Here is a 22687-nt window from a genome sequence, read left to right on the forward strand (position 1 = left end):
AAGCAGTGAGGCCAGAAGCTAGAGACTGGAAGCAGGAGAGGTTGGGTAGGTGGAGACTCACCTTGCCTTCAGGGAGAGCAACCAGCCTAACCTAGTGAGAGTTGGGAGCCTGCAGATACCACTCTGAGATAAAGGTGAGGTCCCATTGTAGAGCACCTTCAGTGAAAACCTCAAGGGTAGGCAATAGGGAGTTAATGAAGGTTTTCAAACTTTAGAATAAAATGGTAATTGCACTTAAGGAAGAATTAATCCTGCAGGACTTCTTTATGAACTGGAATGGAAAGAGCCTGGAGGTAGAACAGGAGATGTAGATTAGCTCATACTTTAGGGATTGTTATAGACTGAATTGTGTCCCTCCAAAATGTGTGTCAACTTGGCTAGGCCATGATTTCCAGTATTGTGTGGTTGTCTACCATTTCGTGACCTGATGTGATTATCCTATGTGTTGTAAATCCTAACCCCTATGATGTTAATGATGCAGTACTCAGTCTCTCAGTATTGAGTCAATCTCTTTTGATATAGAAGAGAAGTGAGTAGAGAGGAAAGGGACCTCATACCACCAAGAAAGAAGTGTTGAGAGCACTTTGGGTCCTTTGGACCCAGGGTCCCTGCACTGAGGAGCTCCTAGATCAGCAGAAGATTGATGACAAGGACCTTGCCCCAGAGCTGATAGAAAAAGAAAGCCTTCTCCTGGAGCTGGTGCCCTGAATTCGGACTTCGAACATGCTAGACTATGAGAGAATAAATTTCTCTTTGTTAAAGCCATCCCCTCATGATGTATCTGTTATTATAGCATTAGATAACTAAGACAGGGATGAAAGTATGAGCTCTAAAGTTGTACTACCTAGGCCTGAATTGCAGCCCACCACTTACTGGTATGAGACTCTGGGCAAGTTAATTCACTTCTCAATGCCTCAGTGTCCTCAACTGTAAAATGGGGATACTGCTATTAATGTGGTTTTGTGAAGATTAAGTTAATTCATATAAACTGCTCAAGAAGCTTTAGCTGTATAAGCTATTACAGCCAATATTCCAAAGGCATTAGAACGAAGGCCTATATTGTTGGAAAGGAGATAGGTGATGCATGTAAGACATTTCTTTGATGTTTATGATTTCTTTGTATTACATGTAAGTTGCTTGCATTTCTTTTTCTTTTTTTTTTTTTGGTTAAATGTGGCTAATAGCATCCCTTTTCAGTGGCAGAGTAGCAGCCTTCTAATGTGATGTTTTTCTTATGCTTCCACCATGCTTGATGTTTTTTTTCATGTATGTGACACATTTAAAAGTTGGCTGGGTATTCGTGTCAGTATATTAGGAGAATTTCTTTACTGTTATAATAAATATGGTGTTGCAAATCGCTTTATGAAGTCGAAAGCTGATTGAAGTATGACAGTGTGAAGTTATTTTGAAGAAAAATGGCAAAATAGGAGTTGATGCATAAACATGACGAAAGGTGCTTTACACGCTCTGGAAGCCCATCACTTTCTAGAACAGCAGGCAGCGTTTTGTTGTGGTGTGCTTTGCAGCATTAAAACATGTGCTATTTGGGGACAGTTACCACATTGCATAGGATGAATGTTGGGATTGAATTTTAAATAAATCAATTACTTTAACTGGATTAAAAAATTTATAGATTTTTCCATGTCAATCATTTAGCATGAGATTTGGGTAAAGAGCTGGTATGCTTGTCCTCTCATTTGTTGCTTCTTGCCCAATAGAACTATTTTTTGAGTCTTATGTAAAGTAAAAGCACATAACGCAGTTGTAGTTGATCCAGCTGTGGTGCTGTCTGCAAGTGAGGCACAGGACTTGTGTGTCTGTTTTCTAGGATTTTTATGGAGCTTATTCTGAGCAAATGCTTTGGTGGTCTGACACACTGTGTTTGTGTGTGCGAACTGGTGCCTTGTGACGCATACACAGATGGGCTACAAACAGAACAACTTGTGTGGATTTTCCTCTCATTCATTGTTTCTGTGTATAGTGTTAGTGTACATAAGAAAGATTACCAGCCTTCCGGAAGTTTAGATCTTACAACTTTATCTCTTATGTATATAAATAGACTTGTTTCATGAGACTCCTTTAGCTTCTTAAATATAAGTCAAAGAAGAAGAGAGACACCTGTTACAGAAGTGGAGCTAGTCAGACTGACACCTTTGAAGAGTGGTGTTGAGGGTTAGGGAAAATGGCAGGTGCAGCCTCCTGATGGTGGGCAGGACCCTGCTCTCACAGCCCTCTGCACTAGCTGCTTCTTTCCTCACACTCCTAATAATGTCACCTTAGTCCCTTGGGTGTGAATGTCCTTTATTATTATTATTATTATTATTTTTTAGAGTAATATTTAGGCTCTGATTTCCGAATCTACCGTTATTGTTATAGTTGCCGTTGAGTCAGCTCTAACTCACGAGAGCCTCATATGTAATGAAATGTTGCCTGGTCCCATGCCACCTTCATGATCATTGACATGTTTGAGCCCATTGTTGCAGTCTATCTCATTAAGGGTTTTTCTTGCCTTCACTGGCCCTCCACTTTTCCAAATACAATGTCCTTCTCCAGCGATTTGTCCCCCCGATGACTTGTTCAAAGTAAGTGAGCCAAAGTCTCGAACAATATTCTATGATCCATAGGGTTTTCATTGGCTAATTTTAGGAAATAGATCACCAGGCTTTTCTTCCTAGTCTGTCTTAGTCTTGAAGTTCCATTGAAACCTGTGTACCATGGGTGACCCTACTGGTATTTGAAATACTGGTATTATAGCTTGCAGCATCATAGCAACATGCAAGCCACCACAGTATGCTGAACTGATAGATGAGTGGTGGTAATCTACAATAAAGAATAGTTTATTTCTCCCCACTATTCTAGACTGTCCCCTATTCTTAATCCCACCTGCTGCCTTCCAACCCCAACATGTCTGTCAGTTTGTCATACTGTGGGGGCTTGCGTGTTGCTGTGATGCTGGAAGCTATGCTACCAGTATTCAAATACCAGCAGGGTCACCATGGTGGACAGGTTTCAGGTGAGCTTCCAGACTAAAACAGACTAGGAAGAAGGACCTGGCAATCTGAAAAGAATTAGCCAGTGAAAACCCTATGAATAGCAGCAGAACATTGTCTGATATAGTGCCAGAAGGTGAGCACCTCAGGTTGGAAGGCACTCAAATGATGACTGCAGCAGTATATAGACAGGGAACTGCCAGAAATTCAAGCTGGACTCAGAAGAGGACATGAAATGAGGGATATCATTGCTGATGTCAGATGGATCCTGGTGAAATCCAAGAATATCAGAAAGATGTTTACCTGTGTTTTATTGACTATGAGAAGGCATTTGACCGTGTAGATCATAACAAATTATGGATAACGTTGCCAAGAATGAGAATTCAGCAACACTTAATTGTGCTCATGAAGAACCTGTACATAGATCAAGAGGCAGTCTTTCGAGCAGAACAAGGGGGTACTGCTTGGTTTAAAGTTAGGAAAGATGTGTGTCAGGGTTGTATCCTTTAACCATACCTACTCAATCTGGATGCTGAGTAAATAACCCAAGAAGCTGGACTATATGAATGGGGCATCAGGATTAGAGGAAGATTCATTAACAACCCGCTTTATGCAGATGGTACAACCTTATTTGCTCAAAATGAAGAAGACTTGAAGCACTTACTGATGAAGATCAAAGACTTCAGTAGAGATTACACCTCAACATAAAACAAAAATCCTAACTACTGGACCGGTAAGCAGCATGATAAACGGAGAAAAGATTGAAGTTGTCAGGGATTTCATCTTACTTGGATCCATAATCAACGCCCCGGAAGCAGCAGTCAGGAAATCGAAAGATGCATTGCATTGGGCAAATCTACGGTAAAAGACCTTTTTAAAAAAGTGTTGAAAAGCAAAGATGTGACCTTGAAGACTAAGATGCACCTGACCCAAGCCATGGTGTTTTCAGTGGTCTCGTATGCATGCAAAAGCTGGATGATGAATAAGGAAGACCAAAGAAGAATGGACACCTTTGAATTGTGGTGTAGGTGAAGAGTAATATACTATGGACTGCCAAAAGAACAAACAAAACTGTCATGAAAGAGGTATAACCAGAATGCTCCTTAGAAGCAGGGATAGCGAGACTATGTCTCACATACTTTGGGCATGTTATCAGGAGGGATCAGTCCCTGGAGAAGGACATCATGCTTGGTAGAGTGTCGGTGAAAAAGAGGAAGACCCTCGACAAGATAGATTGACACAATGGCTACAACAATGGGCTCAAGCATAACAATGATTGTGGGGATCACACAGGACTGGGTGGTGTTTAGTTCTATCGCACATGGGTCACTATGGGTCGGGACTGACTTGACGGCACCTAACAACAACAACAAACTGGCTAAAGATTTTGCCTTCTTTTCTTCCCGCTCTTAACTAGCTAAATCCCATTGCGTGTGTTATTGAAACAGCATGTCCTGCAGTTCTGCCGAAACAGAAAGAACTTTAAAAGAGAAATGTGATCTCAGGTGAAGCCAGGCAAAAATTCAGCTCGGTATATCCATGGTTTACTTAATTCAGCTGTGTGAGTGTGTGGGTTGTCTGCTTTCCATAGTTCTGCTGTCCCTTTCTGTTATATCTGCCTTCCCAATCTTGATGTAGCTAGGCGACAAGGCCTCTAAAATACCAGAACGATGATACTGAATCAATGAGTCCTACTAATCGTTCCAAATTGTCTGATTTTGCAACATCACTTTAGTTGTGAATGCCTTGTTAAACCCACAGTCTCCCCTCCATTAAGAATTTTTAAAAATAATGGTACTTAATCAGAGCAGCTTTCAAATAAAATAGGAAAAAAAATCATGCTACCCTTGTAGATTTCATGCCCTCACACAATGATTTGAAAGAATTAACAACATCTGACATTAATTGATTATACCTGATTTTGCCTCAGTTGTAAACATTATAAAGTAGGAAGAATATTATCAATGTGAACGGGGTGCTGTATTTAAACGTTTTAATTTGTATACGAGGTTTTCTTTAGGAATAGGACAAATTGACCAGGTGACTTGTCAGCCTTTAGAACATTTTTTCTGGAATATATCCAATAGGAAAACGGAAATAACTGGAACCAAGGTGATTGAAGTCCATGATGACTAAAAGCATTATACATGGCAGAAGTACTTTTAAATCATTAAACAAAGATTAAGATATGTTCAGTATGATTTAGCATCTTTATTTCACCACCTTGCACCCAAGTCTGATCATAATCTGGGTGACTCTGACCCGTTAGCACTCTTCCTCAAAGTTCGTGGCCTCTTTCCTTCCACTGACCTTCACCCCACCTCATGCACTTGCTTTTGCGGCCACATCCTAAACCTTGTAATCTCCTGGAATAGCTTTTGCTATGATGAAACCACAGTTTTGTCATCCTGGTCTCCCTTTCCCTTTTTCTCCCTCGGAGGTACCAGTACTTGGACTTTTTCAAGGCCTCCAGGCCATGGTCCCTTGGTGTCCCTTCCACCCCCATACCACCACCTGCCACCCCATTCTCTTTCTGCCTTCCCTTTCTTGTGTAACCACTTGACCTACATGTCCCATCACATCAGCTAGGCCTTGTCAATATCCTCAGCTCCTTCTGTCCCCACTGTTTTCCTGGCACATCTGGCTGGAAACCCTACAACCCTGCTCCTTTCTCCATACGCTTTTGGGCAGCAGAGTGCTGTGGTAGAAAATCCCATCACTCACCAGCTTGATGCTACCAACAATCCATGACCTCCACTCTCAGTCGGGCCCTTAAGAGTCCCATTAAGTTCTTTATTTCCCAAGATTTTCCCCTCTTTTTTTAATTCTCAAGTTTATTCATAATCCCCTCACCCCAAAACACACACTTGTCTACATTGTCTGTCTGATCATCTCACGCTCCCCTGTTGGCAGTCTTTCCGTCACTCTTCATTGCCCTGAGAATAAAATCTAAACCCCCTAATTTGACCGGTAAGACTCACCATCACCTGGGTTCTGCTGACCGTCCCAGACTCTTAACTCTTCTCCCTGTTACACAGTGTTTGCTAACTATTTTGGGCTTTATTCAGTCTTTGGAGCCCTGGTGGTACAGTGGCAAAGCCTTCAGCTGCTAATCAAAAGGTCGGCAGTTGGAATCCGCCAGCTGCTAGAACTCTACTCTGTCCTTTAGGGTTGCTATGAGTTGGAATGGACTTTACAGTAATGGGTTTTTTTTTTTTTTTTTTTTAATTCATTTTCTGGTGAGCACAAGTATTCTCTTCTCCATGAACATGCTATTCCTTTTATATGAAACACTTTCCGGAACCCCTGGCTCCCCACCCCAACCCCATGCTTTACCTGATTAATTATTTTCCTCCTTCGGATCTTAAAAATAAAAACTGGTTGCCCTTGAGTCACCTCTGACCCCATGTGTGTCAGATTAGATCTGGGCTCCATAGAGCTTTCAATGGCTCGTTTTTTGGAAGTAAATCACAAGGCCTTTCTTCTGAGGCACCTCTAGGTGGACTTGAACCTCCAACCTTTCTGGTTAGCAGTGTTATAAGTGCACCAACCAGGGACTTCAACATAATAGGCACCAAAGAATATGTCTAAACTCCCCGCTTGCTGCCTCTTCTCCCACCAAAGAATAAGTGCCCCTTCTTTGCTCTTATACCCTGTACTTCTCCTGTCTTAGTTATTCCCTTATCGCGTTGCATGTTTATTTATCTGCTTCTCATTAAAAAAAAAAAAAAAATTGCATGTGCTTTGGGAGGGCAGGGACAGTGTCATGGATTGAATTATGTCCCCCCAAAAATGTGTGTATCAACTTGGTTAGGCCATGATTCCCAGTATTGTGTGGTTGTCCTCCATTTTGTAATTGCAATTTTATGTTGAGAGGATTAGAGTGGGATTGCAACACCACCCTTGCTCAGGTCACCTCCCCGATCCAATGTAAACAGAGTTACCCTGGAATGTGGTCTGCACTACCTTTTATTTCTCAAGAGATAAAAGGAAAGGGAAGCTAGCAGAGAGTTGGGGACCTCATACCACCAAGAAAGAAGCACCAGGAGCAGAGCGCGTCCTTTGGACCCAGGGTCCTTGAGCCTGAGAAGCTCCTCGACCGTGGAAAGGTTGAGGACAAGGACCTTCTTCCAGAGCTGACAGAGAGAGAAGTCCTTCCCCTGGAGCTGTTGTCTTGAATTTGGACTTTTAGCCTACTTTACCATGAGGAAATAAATTTGTTTGTTAAAGCCATCCACTTGTGGTGTTTCTGTTATGGCAGCACTAGATGACTAACACAAAATTTGGTGCCGAGAGAGTGGGGTGCTGCTCAAACAGATACCTAAATTGTGGAAGTGGTTTTCAAACTGTGAATGGATAGAGTTGCAACAGCAGCAGAGGACCAGCGCAGCAGAGAACCTGCAGTGGCAAAGAAGTTGCAACAGCAGAGAACCAGCAGCTGCTGAACGAGGAGACCAGTGCTAGACGGCGCTGGAACGGACCCACAGATCGAGAGAGCTGAGTGCCTGTGCGCAGGAAGCTTCCTGGCGGACTGAGGTGCCTCTGGGCACTTATCAGTGGAGCTAGGCTTGCCAACCCATGGAGTGAGAGAGCTGAGTGCCTGTGTGTAGGAGGCTTCCTGGTGGAGTGGGGTGCCTCTGGCCACTTAACTGTGGAGCTACTGAGCTTTGGAACACTTGCCCCAGCAAGGCAGATGTGGATGTGAGGCCGGAGGAGCCGAGAGGCCAAGAAACCAGGAAGCAGAAGCTGAGGAGACAATACAAGAAGTCGAGCTGCCTCAGCCTCAAAAGGTATAGCCATGACCTCAGGGGTTTCAAAGGGTAGAGCCCTGGCTTCTGGTGTTTCTAAGGGTGGAGTTGCCACTCAGATGGACTAGGAGGATGGTGGCCTAAAGCCGAGGGAGGGAGCAGAGTTGCGAGTTGCGAGTTGCAGTCCCAGGGAGCCTGAAAGGCGGAGCTAAAGCCCAGGGCCAAGAAGCCTCCACTCAAAATCTGAAGAGTGTGGCCAATACCTAGAGGCTAGAGGGCAGGGTTATTGTGTAAATTGTCTCCGAGAAAAGAGGACTATTCTCAAAGCTTTGAGGGCTAATGTAATGTGTTCTGCTTACTTGCTTGGTGCCTGTTATGCCTTCTTTCCCTGCAGTTTCACGCATTTGTAATGGAAATGTCTATCTTGTGCCTGTTCTTCGATTGTATCAGTAGAAGCAGATGACTTGTTTCCTAGATTTCACAGATAAAGAGGGATTTTTGCAGTTTGGACTTGGAGTTAAGACTTTTGCTATCATATGATAGGATGAATATGTTTTGCATGTTGCAAGGATGTGATGGGGGGGGCCAAAGGATGGGATGCCATGGATTGAATTATGTCCCCCTCAAAATTGTGTGTATCAGCTTGGTTAGGCCATGATCCCCAGTATTGTGTGGTTGTCCTCCATTTTGTGATTGTGATTTTATGTTGAGAGGATTAGGGTGGGATTGTAACACCACCCTTACACTGAGGTCACCTCTCTGATCCAAGGTAAAGGGAGTTTCTCAGGGTGTGGTCTGCAAGATCTTTTGTCTCTCAAGAGATAAAAGGAAAGGGAAGCAAGAAGAGGGTTGGGGACCTCATACCACCAAGAAAGCAGCGCCAGGAGCAGAGCGGATCCTTTGGACCCGGGGTCCCTGTGCCTGAGAAGCTCCTCGATCATGGGAAGACTGAGGACAAGGACCTTCTTCCAGAGCCGACAGAGAAAGCCTTCCCCTGGAGCTGATGCCTTGAATTTGGACTTTTAGCCTACTTTACCTGGAGGAGATAAATTTCTGTTTGTTAAAGCCATCCACTTTTGGTATTTCTGTTATGGCAGCACTAGATGACTCACACAGACAGCATCTGTTTTGTTCATAGTTGTGTGTCTGCTATCTGGAGGTGGTTCTTGCTACACTGTAGACATTTAATAACACTTTTGAGTGTATTAATGAATTCACAAAGTGTTCATTGAACGATTACTACGCGATAACTACAATAGCATCAACTAACATCTATTGGGACTTTACCATGTACCAAGGATTGTTCTGGTAAATTTACAGGTATTAATTTCTTTCTTTCTCACAATTACCCCAAGGGTATTAATTTCTTTCTTTCTCATAATTACCCCAAGGGGTAGGTCCCCTTATTTTGCCAGTTCTGTGAATAATGAAACTTTAGGGTGTTTGGCCACACGGCTGACTACTACTCTATCTTGCCTCAGCATGTGTGAGCAGGACTTAGGTTCTGAGGATGGGGTGGCAGGGAGTTGGACATGTTGTCTGCCCGAGAGGAATTGTAGTGTGGGGGAAGAGAGAGAAAGGAACAGCTATTCCAATGTGGAGTGATCAGGTTCTTCATGGACGTTTGTACCAGGTGTTACGGAAAGACATAGAAGATTTGTACTTTAATTCTTTGAAAATTAATCATTTATATTTGATACACACATAATTTAATAACTCAATTTAATTAAATGTACATTGTTTTTAACTATTATGATACAGTCTAATGTTACAAAGTAAATAATGTAGAGGTTATTTACATTGCTAGATAACCGTTAGCTTACAAGGGGATTTAAATAAAGGAGTTTAGTATTAGGTTCCCAAAGATTGTCAATTCTGTAGCATTCTAAAAGTGGGAATGTATTTCCCAAAATTGAAGTGACGCCCAACTTTGTGGGGAAAAAAAGAAAAAAAAAGGCGTATCACAAATAAATCTCTGGGGCACTTCAAAACACTTGGTTTTTGAAATGTATTGTTGTCCTTGATCTTACAGGAGAATCATGAAAAAAGTCTCCGTGGAGCCATCTGAGCGACTGGCCAGTCTCCAGGCTCTGTGGGACAGCCAGACCGTGGCTGAGCAGGGCCCATGTGGTGAGCATGCGTTTTAAACCCAAAATGTAAATGGCTGGATGGCTTTTCCCCTGCTAGGAAGTTAAGTCTATTTCTAGTGTGCTACTGTAAAGGTACAATTAGTTTTAAGGTGTAATTAGTACTGCACAGACCTTAGATTGGTGGACAAAAGTCCTGTATTTAAGCTGCATTGCATCCTGGTATGCCCTGAGTATAGCACCGGGGAGAGAATCTTCGCTGTTTTCCCAAACGAAAAGGCTAATCAGCGTTGTGAACATTGGCCATATTTAAGCTTTTAAAATTTTAATTTAAAAATCACTGAACGGAAAATCAGCCCCTTTTCTGTTGTGTGCTTCAGGTGGATTTTCTCAGATGTATGCCTGTGTTTGTGACTGGCTGGGATTTTCGTATAGGGAAGAAGTACAATGGGTAAGTATTTCTGTTGACTCACTCACACATACACACATACCTGGAGAATATTTGACTGGCTTTTATTCCTTTCTCTCCCCTCACGCCCCCACCATAATTTTTTTTGTTTGTTTAAAATTCTCTGTTTTAAGATTACATAAAAAATCTGCCTATGTCATGCTCTAATTTTCTTTGCATCGCTTGCTTCCCTGATTGTTTACACGGCCTGTTTACATGACTGAATTCTCTCCCAAATAGGATGTGGATACAATTTATCTGACTCAAGACACCAGGGAATTGAATTTACAAGACTTTAGTCATCTTGACCACAGGTAAGCTGCATCTTCCTTTCTTCTATTCCTGACTTTGCTTTCCAACCTGCACTTCTCTGTTGGCACATTATCTACAGAGAATCCTCTAGTAACGGGAAATCAGGAAAATCTAAGAATCTCTGGATTTTGTCTTTCAAGTGACAGTTTCAAATGTGCTCATTATTATGAATGGCTTGTAGTGAGGGTATGTGTAAATTCCCCAAATCCAGAGTTTGTAGTTAAAAAATATTCTAAATTTTTCCATGGAAACAATATAATTCTTTAACCAGTCCACAAGTCTATTTAAGCTAGTCTGTATATGAAACGTAGTACTGTTTTATTTAATTACCATTTACAGCATTTTTTTTTTTTTTTGGTAAGGATATTATATACTCAAACCCTAACAAATGGGTTTTAGTTCCTGATTTCTTTGTGAATTGGGGATTGCTAGGGTACAAATGCATATATTGCTGGAAATTGGCTTGCCAATATCTGCTTTGTGAGAGTGATAATAAAACCACGAAATTTATTATAAATTATCTGAGAGATGTTTAGGTCCTAGGATCATGACTTTAATATATTTAGGGCTGTGGATAGTGTGATCAGGCCCCTGAGAAAAGCTTCCTTCGGCTCCCTCTTCTCCCAGCAAGGAGACCTGTCAAATTTATTTAGGTCTCAAACGGAGTTGAGTGTTGGTCTCCTTCCAGACTGTCTGCTCTGGTAATTCATCCCGTTCTCTCGCAATACCCTCCACCCTGGATATATTACTACTTATTTTTAGACAGTCAGATATCAACCCTACTCCCCTGCAGTGGTCCCGATCCTTTATTTGGAATCGAGAGGCAGAAGTCTGAGATTCCAGCTATACCATATGTTATCTGGACAATTGGAATTGCAGACGGGATTATAGTTGTTGATGCCCCTTCTTAGTAACCAGAAGCACCCTGTCCCCAAAATACCATTTCCAATTATTTTTCCACCTACCTGGCAGGAAGTCCAGACCTGTAGTGGGGTCCCTGCAGAGTTCTGGCCAAGTGGATTGGGCAGGAAGAAAGGGTAGTAGATGGAGAGGCCTCCTCTTTCCACAGCCGGGGTCTTTGGAGGAGGATGGTGAAGCAGGCTCAGCTGTGTCTGTGTTTGTGGCTGATGAGCCCCAAACCTCTGGTTCTCATGTTGGATTTGCTTACTCTTTGTGGAGTAGGCAATTTTCTCTTGCTGAGAGCCCCTGTCCCTCTTCTTATATGTGAGGGAACTTCATACTCCCAAATTTAGGCAAGGCGTTTCCTGTGCAGCACATGAAAAAGTGAACTGAGAAACAAAAACGGAAATATTGTACTTAATAAATACTTTCTAAACGAAAAATCACACATAGAATAATATAGAAGTAAGTAGGTCTACAGTGTCAGGTGTCAATGTTTTTGCTGTCGCGACCCTTTTACATTCTTAAAAAATTACTGCGGTTTTGTTTATGTGTATCATATCTATCAATATTTACCAGTTAGAAATTAAAGCTAAAATTTGACAAAATGATAAAATTTTATTGTTGCCAAATATAGGTGACAAAGCATTTGCCAGTTCCACATTTTTCATTTGTGCTGTTCAGCAAAACCAATAATATCAATCACATGATGCAACCATCACCAGCATTTTTCCGTCCCCATAAACAGAAACTCAGTCCAAATGAAACAAAGATTGCCCTCTTTCCTCTTCTGTCCCGCTCCTGGTAACCACTGTTAAATGGATCTCTGTACATTTGCCTATTCTAAGTGTTTCATATAGTGAGATCGTACAGTGTTTGACCTTTTGTGATTTGACTTACTTAGCTCAGCATAACGTGTTCAAGGTTCATCCATGTTGTGGCCCGTATCAGATATTTTCAAAAATTCCCTTTAAAAATGACAATAATAAAACCATCATATGCTAACATAAATGACATGTTAGAAAAAGAACTATATTAAAAAAAAAAAAAAAAACAGAACGAGGAGTGACATCCCGTTACCCTTTTGCAAACTCCTTTCCTGTCTGACTTAATAGAAGACAGCTGGGTTGTCATCTCTGCTGCTGCTTTCAATCCATTGTGATGGTGCTGTTTTGACTGAAGGATATGAAGGAAATCCAGCCTCGTGCAGATGCGTCATTAGAAAAGGGGAAACTATTTTTAATAGCCTTTTCACATAATTGCAGATAATTCTTCCTTAAACTTCACCAAAGCTTAGCAAGAAGTGGTTTCTTAAAGATTCATTGCAGTGTGAAATCTAAAACTATATCAGTGCATTTGTTTTTATTTTGTTCCGTTAAAATCCACTGGTCTATCTGGTACTTTGAATGGATCTTACGCATACATACCTGATTTTGTAGCATTGTGCATTGGTCATTTGGAAGATATTGGATCACTGTAGAGCTTCCCAATATTTTGCTGTTAGCATATAACATTAATTGCAAAAAAAAAAGAATGAGAGAGAGACATTTGTTACTATCACAATTGGTCTTATCAGAAGTCTTTAAAGTACTGCAAAACTGTCCCAACTCACAGTGGATACAAATTTTACAAAGTCTAAATTTTTATTGGAAAGCTGTGATTTTACCATTAGAAACGAATACGGCCAGTTGCTTTCCTTGAGGTGACTGGCTCATGTCTTACATTTTAGAGAGAATATCTGCCAAGTCCCAAGACAGAATAACCTCAGCTTGTCTGTCATTCATTTCTTTATGGTACTTCATGAACAAAGAGATAAATGATCCGCCTGCAGCTTGTAACTGCTGCACAAATATTTTTTCATCAAGACAGTCATCACTTTGGTATATAGCAGAAGTATTTTCTGTGTACGTTCTATTTTGTTACATAGAATATCTTACAAAAGCATATACTCATGGGCAAAGGTTTAAAAAAACAAATAATTTTTATGTCATCAAGGACATTCGTAAATAAAATTGTTTTTTTTTTTTTTACACTGTGTGTGGCAGTGAATACTACAGGGACGAAGCACAAGGTTTGGTGCCTCACTTCATGCTCAGGCAACAGCAGTTTTACCCACCATTGCATTTGGACCATCCATGCATATGTCGACACAATGAAAAGTAAAAATACCTCTTCAGCGTCATTATGAAAATAGTTTCGAACTTGTGAACACCTTGAATGGGTCTTGGTGGGGGGTGGGCGGGAAACCCAGGGATCCATGGACCACAGTAGAAGACTAGCCGACCTACAGAGATGAAGACACTGCAGGGCAGCTTGAGGTCTTTCTCAGGTTTTCTTCGTTGGCTACATCCTTAATGACTTTTACACCAGTAATAGGTTATGCAAGGAGCCTGGGTGGTGCTATGGTTAAGCACTTGGCTGCTAACTGAAAGCTCAGTGGTTCAAATCCACCAGTGGCTCCACAGAAGAAAAAACCTAGTAGAGATTGCAGTCTTGGAAACCCTATGAGGCAGTTCTCCCCTGTCCTATAGGGTCTCTATGAGTCAGAATCGATTTGATGGGCACACAATAGATTATGCGTAGCATCAGTGCTGAACTTTCCAGCTAATCCATTGTGTTTAATGTGACCATTAGTCTGTCAACACAGGGAATCTGTATCTAAAGAAACTACTAAATACAGTTACCTGGAGTATGTAGAGTACTATTCAAAATCAAGAAACTTTGCCAAGCTTTTTAGAATTGTAGATTTTCCTGCAAGTAGATTTACTAATTTCTCAGCTGGAAAATTTTTAGCCGAAGTGCCGTATTTCTGGGGCAGACCTTAATTATCTGCATTTTTTACTTGATTTAGGGACCAGAAGGACCCTTTTCATCACTTTAAAAGATCCAAATAGTAAATATTTTAGACTTGATGAGCCAGAAGGTCTCTTGCAATTATGCAACACTGCTATTGTAGCTTGAAAGCATCTCTCAACATTAGGTAAATAAACAGCTGTGGTTCTGTTCCAATAAAACTTTATTTACAAAAACAGATGTCATTTGCAGACCCCTAATCTAGATCACTGGCCTCAACAGAGGGTTTCTATTCCTGAAGGAGAACACAAGATGAGGTGCAGAAAAATACTAGCACTTCTATTGACAGTTATTTTTGACTCATTTAAGATTTTTTATCATTGCTTTTTAATGTACATATGTAATACATTCTCCCCCCCCCCAAACAAACAAAAAAAGGTTGCCTTTGAGTCCATTCCGACTCATGGCAACCCTGTATGTTGCGCAGTAGAACTGTGCTCCATAGGGTTTTCATGGCTATGACTTCTCAGAAGCAGGTCACCAGGCCTTTCTTCCGAGTGCCTCTGGGTTGATTCAAACCACCAACCTTTTGGTTATTATCTGAGCACTTTAACTGTTTGTGTTACCCGGGATCTCCTTTGTGACATTTATGTAGTATTTTTAGTAAATAATTAATAACTAAATATTAAAAATTTTCAAGGTATTCTTAAATATCAAATTTATTTTTACTGATCCAAAAACCAAACCTGTTGCCATCGAGTTGATTTTGACTCATAGTGACCCTATAGGACAGGGTAGAACTGCTGCACAGGGTTTCCAAGGAGCAGCTGGTGGGTTCGAGCTGCTGACCTTTTGGTTAGCAGCCAAGCTCTTAGCCACTACACCACCAGGGCTGCTTTCACTGATCTGTTAATAAAACATGGGAATCACTGCTGTAGATGTCATCTCTCCTGCTGTTGCCTAATTTTTTTTTTCCTGGCCGACTCTTGATCACCCTATCTCTAGATTTTATCTTCTCGTTCTTGAGGATTTAATTTTCTCCCATGGTTCTTCTTATTAAAATTAGAATCACTTCTGGTATAAAGATGCTACTTCCCAGTCCTGAGAGATAGCCTCTATTAATAGTATTTTGCTGATCAAGTTACAACAAATTGTGTTGGGTGAGCATTTCTATATATTTAAAGCTCAGACATGCTTACCCATGAAGAAGTCAGCCTGTCCTTAAATGGTACTATGGTCTAAAAGGATTCATTGTGGTATAATTTGAGTGTGATGTAGGTCGTTCTCTAAATTTGAGAGGTTTTGCAAAAAGTCATGTTGATATTTTTCTCATTTGAGTGTGAAATTATGGAGAAGCGGATGAAACAGTTGGAAAAGTTGGAGGTGTAAGAGATTAAAATGGGACAGGTGTTGAACTGGAGTTTGTTAGCAAAGACCAACAATCGTTCTCAAATCTATGCCTTAATTTTCTCACTATGACAACAGGAGTGTGTGTGCTTGAATATCATTCAGATATAAGCAAGCAATTTTGTTGGCTGTTTACATTTATTAAAATCAGACTCTGTGTGTTTTTATATACAGGTATCCCTGAACCTGATCCTTCTAGAAGGCCAGTCCCGTTTTGTATAATCAATAAGACAGCGCTCCTATTTAGCTAAGATTCAAAACTTTGTTATTATTATTTCATTTTGCTTTTCCTCCCCATTGCATTTAGTCATCATAGCTAGAAACTTCCATCCTTAACAGTTGTTAAAACCATGAACGCTGCTGGCACGGAAGGTCGATGAGGGCTGGGCTGTGTGTGTCTTGCTCATTCTGTATGATATGATGCTCTGCTGCCCAGCCTGTCAGTGGCTCAGAATAAAGAATTTTAAAGAATTGTATGCCTCTGGAGCCCTGATGGTGCAGTGGTCAAGAGCTATGGCGAGCTATGGCTGCTAACCAAAAGATCAGCATTTTGAATCTACCAGCTGTTACTTGGAAACTCTATGGGGCAGTTCTACTCTATTCTATTGGGTCGCTATGAGTCAGAATCAACTGGATGGCAACAGGTGTTTTGGTAAGCCTCCAGGCGAATACCTGGGTGGTATAAACCGTTAATGTGCTAGGCTCTTAACTGAAAGGCTGGGAGTTAAAATCCACCCAGAGGCACCTTGGAAGAAAGGCCTGGAGATCTACTTCCAAAAAATACCCATTGCCATTGAGTTGATTCTGAGTCATAGCTACCCTATAGGACAGAGTAGAACTGCCCCATAAAGTTTCTAAGGCTGTAGTGTTTACGAGAGCATACTACTACATATTTCTACCATGCAATGATTGGTGGGTTCAAATTGCCGACCTTTTGGTTAGTGGCCGAGTACTTAACCACTGCACCACCAGGGCTCTTTTCCAAAAAATTAGCTGCTGAAAAAACTATAGAGCGCAGTTTTACTCTGACACACGTGGGTCTCCATGAGTCATAATTGACTTATTGGCAGCTGGGTTGGTACCTCTCTAGGGCAGTCAATCAGAACCCCAAGGGGTTGGGGGAATTATGTAGAAAAAGCCCATCAGATTACTCAGACATGCCCTCCTCTTCTACCCATACCCAGGTTGGGAATTACTGCTTTAATGTCCTCCTGAACCCATTTTGCTCTGTATCACCTACTTTAATCCATGACTCCATCCCGGTTGGATTCTTACACAATTTCAAGTTTCTTTCAGTTCACTCACCCAAGTCTTTGTCTTTTGGCACCTAGGTGTTTCTAACTACTCTCTTCCCCTAGACTAGTTCAGATCCAAATTGGGGAGTGGAAGATCTGGGTCATGTGAGTGACACTGATGTTAATGTCACTCGATAGGGAAAGTAAACACGGTTTTGGCAGCTTTCTCACCTGGAGCATAGGGATGGAAGTGATAGTGGCCTCTACGTGTGTGACCCCATCGCCACAGGTGGGAAGTGGTTTTAGAAGAAGGCACAGATCTGGGGACAGGGCAGTGCCCATGTCCCTGTTCTCATAAAGGCCCTCCTAATGTCCCTATTCTTCTGATTTGTCTGGGATCTGCTCTTTTTCAGAGGCTACCCAAAAACCCATTGCCTTTGAGTTGATTCCGACTCAAAGCAACCCTATAGGACAGAGTAGAACTGCCCCACAGAATTTCCAAGGAGCACCTGGTGGATTCAAACTGCTACCCTTTTGGTTAGCAAATGTAGCTCTTAACCACTACACCACCAGGGTTTCCTCAGAGGATACAGTAATCCTTATTATCATATGATTTTTTTGTATAGCCTCCTGAACTGAGAAATGGAGAATCATATACAGTGTTCTGAAGCGCCTTACAAGTCATCCAGTATACTGTTCTCTCTTTAGTGTAGACCAACCTTCCTGTTTATATATATGTATATGTGTGTGTGTGTGTGTGTATATATATATATGTGTATATATATATATACACATACATATATATGTATAAAACCCTGGTGGCGTAGTGGTTAAGAGCTATGACTACTAACCAAAAGGTCAGCAATTCAAATCCACCAGGTGTTCCTTGGAAGCTGTATGGGGTAGTTCTGCTCTGTCTTGTAGAGTCTCTGTGAGTTGGAATTGACTACATGGCAACAAGTTTGTTTTTTTTTTGTATATATATATATATATACACACACACACACGTATATATTCTGCTACCTCACTCAAATATTTAAGCTTGCCCATACTTCAAGGTAGATTTATAAGCAACTTGAATGCTGTCTTAATGCTTTCTCTTTTTATTTATTTAATTTAATTTTTTTTTTACCGTGCCTCTGTCAGGACTTATTGTAGTCCCAGGTACCCTTTTGTTGCTGAGTAAGCATGAGGGTGATAGTTGTCATGCTAGGTCCATCCTGTTAGTCCCTGGAGAAGAATGGTAATTTGGGAAGGTTTGCAAAAATGCCTACCTACTTGTTATTTGTAGATTTCAAAATATTTATGTGTGTTTTTGCAATTTGTTTCAGTTTAGGTATCAGTGGGCCAAAGAGAGGTATAGATGAAAAATGGCTTTGTTAGAAATTTCTATGTGATCTCCCACAGAGCTGTGAGCTGACGTGTTAAAAATGTAATTACACCGTAATTTGGAGTGGCAGAGAATGATGAGAGTAGAGGAGTATTGGTGCCGTGGAGAAGTAATACGCAGCTTTGAATATATTGATTTTCCTTGTTCCTGGAAGATTGTTAATGAAACTGACATTCCTGAGCGTGACATTACAAGGAAAAATTTGGCGTGTGGTTTGTGTTTGGCCTGGTTGTCCTAAGTGTACTGGTCTAATTCTTTCCTAATCTAAGCACCAGCTCTTCCTTCCTGCTCTCATTTTAAAAAATAAATGCTATTTGAAGTGTGGAGTCGGGTATGAAAAGCATTGGCTTCTGTTTCCATCCCTAAATTTCCCTAAATAATTCTGTAAAACAGCGCTGTCCAGCATGGTTTAGACGGACTTGGGGCCCGGAGGGGTGAACAGGATGATGATACATTGAGGAACGGAGAAAATATTAGAAGTTGTTTATGTTTATTTTTTCTCATCCATTTTATTGTGTGTGTTTTATATTGAACTTAATATATTAATACAGTAGCAAACCCCCCCACTCCCCTCCCCCCCCCCAAAAGCAAAACCCATTGCTGATGAGTGAATTCCGACTCATAGCAACTCTGTAGGACAGAGTGGAGCTGCTCTGTAGGGTTTCCAAGGAGCTGCTGGTGGATTCGAACTGCTGACTTTTTGGTTAGCAGCTAAGCTCTTAAGCACTGAGCCAGCAGACATCCTGATACAGTAACACAAGTGTATAACTTATAGATAGACACGTTTTGGGGAGAGGGGTACATGTTCAAAATACTTGGCTGTTAGGAGTAAATGGTCAAAAAATCTTGAGACCACAAAATTCTGGGAATTTCCTCATTTGTCCCGTGTTTTACGTAGCTGCATCCTTCAAAGAGTACGTGATTTAATAACAATTGAATAATACCTAAGACATGTCTCTATGTAAATTAAGATGCTTGGTTTGGTAGTAATAGCTGATTTTTGACATATTTACTCTTTTAAGTTATTCAACTCCAATTTTAAGCCTAGATATAATGGAGAAAACTGTAAATTATCCCTGAAGGGCTATCAAATGACTATCTCAAGAAAATACTGTTGTTTGAATCCATGTAGCAGTGCCATGGAAGAGAGGCCTGGAGATCTGCTTCTATAAGATTAAAACCAAACTCACTGCTGTCAAGTCAATTCTGACTCATGGTGACCCCATGTGTTACAGAGTAGAACTGTTCTGTAAGCTTTTCTTGGCTGTCACCTTTTTGGGAGCACATCACCAGGCCTTTCTTCTGCAATGCTGCGGAAAGCATTCAAACCAACAACCTTTAGGCTCCAAACCCATTGCTGTCGAGTTGATTACAACTCATAACGACCCTATAGGACAGAGTACAACTGCCCCAAAGGGTTTCCAAGGGTTCAAACTGCTGACCTTTTGGTTAGCAGCTGAACTTTTAACCACTGCATCACCAGGGCTCCAACCTTTAGGTTAGTCGGTTGCAAACCGTTCGCGCCACTCAGGGACATTTCTCTAAGATTACAACCATTGAAAATCCTATATGCACAGTTCTACTCGGAATCCATTCGAAGGCAATGGTTTAGTATGGAATTAGTACGATTTCTCTTAGAGAAAAAAGGTTCTCCAGGCAACACCACTATCATCCTCTTTTCTTTGGAAGCGGAAATCACAGTCCCTGGAGGAAATTTACTTCAGCTTTTAGGAATCCTGCTTACATTGCACTAAAGATCTGTCTGTCTGCTCTGTGCTGTCCAGTCGATTCCGACCATAGTGACCCTATAACTGCCCCATAGGTTTTCCTAGGCCTGTAAATCTTTATGGAAGCTGATTGCCATGTCTTTTCTCCTGCAGAGTGGCTGGTGGGTTCGAACCACTGACTTTTTGGTTAGTGGCCAAGAGCTTAACCATTGTACCACCAGGGCTCCTGAAAGTCTGTCTTAGAGAATTTAATTGCTAACTAGTGGTCGGTGTAGCTTTTCCTGGATATTGTGTTTGTAAATAATAGAAATTAACATGTAAATCTGAATAGCATGAATTGAAAAGCAAGTGCTGGTATGGGTCTTGCTGGAGCAGCTTCTTGACACCTGTTATTTCTTCTAGGGACCTGATACCTATCATTGCTGCTCTGGAATACAATCAGTGGTTCACAAAGCTGTCCTCTAAGGATCTAAAACTGGTAAGTAAGGGAGGAGGCAGCAAGTGTGGCTGGGCTTTGCTCAATTTCAAAAAATCTGATCCTTGTGAAAAAAAAAAACAGAACAAAACTTGTTTTTCCACCATTCTGGTGAGCTGCACACATTTTATTTCTCAAGGAGACATTTTTCTCTAAATGATTTGCATAAAACTTTGCAAAGCGTGTAATGTGAGATGCTTCAGAGAAGTACTTCTTCATGTTCTCAGCTGCTTTGGGCCATTTTAGAAGATGAACAGGTAGATAGATTCAGTGTAGCCTTTAGGACACGCTCGCTCAGTTGGCAAAAACGATTGAAGTCACAATTGCACAACGGCAAATAGCAGATTTTATGTTCCTGTCTTAGATTCCATCTCCACAAAGATCCCCCCCAAGAATTTAGGAAAACACTACCAGGTAGAAAGCCTGATTGAGTTCTGGTAGTTAACATTAGTTTTCTAGTTGAGCTTTTTGGGCAGATTTACATGTAAGCAAAATGAAACCACAGTGAAGTCTGTTCGTTTTCATAAGAGGTGAAGGAGCCAAATATTTGGTCTGTAAGCGCTTGGCTGCTAACCAAAAGGTTGGTGGTTTGAACCCACCAGACCTGACAATCTGCTCCCGCAAAGATTTACAGCCTAGGAAACCCTATGGAACACTTGTACTCTGTCCTGTAGGGTTACTACGAGTAGGAATCAACTTGACAGCACACAGCAACAGCAACAAGATGGTTTATAGTATTTGCTCAACAAAAAATTGTTTAATAAATAAGCCATTGCTGTCAAGTTGATTCTGACTCATAGGGACCCTGTAGGACAGGATAGAACTGCCCCATAGGCTTCCAAAGCTGTAATCTTTATAGAAGCAGATTGCTACATCTTTCCCCAAATGGAGTGGCTGGTGGGTTTGAACCGACAGCCTTTTGGTTAGCAGGTGAATGGTTAACCACTGTACCACCAGGGCTCCTTTTTAGGTTAGCTGTTGTTAGGCGCCATTGAGGTGATTCTAACTCATAGCGACCCTGTAGGACAGAGTAAACTGCCCCACAGGGTTTCCAAGGAGCAGCTGGTGAATTAAAACTGCCAACCTTTTGATTGGCAGCTGAGTGCTTAACCACTGTGCCATCAGGGCTCCTTGTTAGGTTAGTAGCCTAGCTCAAACCACTTGCATCGCCCAGGGACCTGTTTAATAAATAGGTATCAAATAGGTTTGTTGAACAAATGAATGAATGAATATAGCAATATCATTTTCAGGCTGTTGAGATGATTAAATGATGTATAGAAACTTCTAACCCAGTACCTGACATAAGCAGGCATTTCGTAATTGGTAACTGCTACTATTATCATCTCTACAATCAGACTAGCAAAGAGGCTTGGAAATGAACAAGTTTGGAGTGTGAGTTACGGAAACTATATTGGCTAAGCAGATGTAGTATATAAGATAAGTGAGATGGAGGTAGGGACAGTGTGGATGGGGACCAAGTCAGTCCCCAGGGAACAGAGAGGTCACTGTGATGGGAGGCCTGAGAGTAGAAACCACTTGTTTGCTCTTTACTAGAATGAGGACCATTCCCAGAGCAAGGCTAGCATGTGGACCAGGGAACCACTCTGGGAGTGAGATAGATTAGGCCAGGGATTGGGGAATCATAGAGCACAAAACTTCTCTACTAAGTCAGTTTTGCCGGCTAGTTTAAACATTCGCCTAAACTGGTGATTTTCAAAATGGAACCTGAAGAGAACTCTGTGGAGGATGTTGTGGAGATCCTAGTTTGGGAAATTGTCGAATTCAGTAGTCTGCGAATGTGTCTGGGCATTTTTTTTTTTTTTTCTGTCATTATCCCTCCATGGCACCATCTTCTTTCAGCTGCCCTAGATGTTGAGGAAAGAAAAGGTGATGAACCTAATCGTTTCAGTCCTGGCAACACAGACCATGACAGTGCTTATATGCTTTTGTGGGTGTCTAGAGAGAGAGAAAGGTGTGGAAGGATAGGATTCGAGGACTGTCCTTATTTCTCTTTTATTACCTGAGGTTTCCAAATAAAAATGCGTATGTGTATATTTTTAATATCTGGTATTTTAAAATGAAAAACGGTCTTTGGCATATCACATTACAAGTCTTCGAAAAGAATAGTGATCTTTGTGTTTTCAATCCAAAATGAAAAAAGAGGTGATACTTCCC

At 41.3% G+C, this 22687-nt stretch overlaps 2 protein-coding genes across 8 annotated transcripts in view; one reads left to right on the forward strand and one right to left on the reverse strand.

Annotated features, from left to right (window-relative positions):
- Positions 1–11792, reverse strand: part of LOC126076526 (cytidine monophosphate-N-acetylneuraminic acid hydroxylase) — a 509905-nt gene extending 498113 nt beyond the window's left edge. The window contains exon 1 of the mRNA XM_049885113.1: positions 11551–11792. The gene's annotated coding sequence lies outside the window, so the exon portion shown is untranslated. The remainder of the gene's footprint in view (positions 1–11550) is intronic.
- The window catches only part of CARMIL1 (capping protein regulator and myosin 1 linker 1), a 398843-nt gene that overhangs the window by 208977 nt on the left and 167179 nt on the right, over positions 1–22687 (forward strand). For all 7 annotated transcript variants that reach the window (XM_049884969.1, XM_049884962.1, XM_049884966.1 and 4 more), the window contains 4 exons: positions 9771–9868; positions 10206–10276; positions 10514–10587; positions 20440–20515. In XM_049884969.1, coding sequence (XP_049740926.1) covers positions 9771–9868; positions 10206–10276; positions 10514–10587; positions 20440–20515 — 319 coding nt within the window. The remainder of the gene's footprint in view (positions 1–9770; positions 9869–10205; positions 10277–10513; positions 10588–20439; positions 20516–22687) is intronic.

This window comes from Elephas maximus, chromosome 1, assembly GCF_024166365.1.
Source record: "Elephas maximus indicus isolate mEleMax1 chromosome 1, mEleMax1 primary haplotype, whole genome shotgun sequence".
NCBI classification, from domain to species: Eukaryota; Metazoa; Chordata; class Mammalia; order Proboscidea; family Elephantidae; genus Elephas; species Elephas maximus.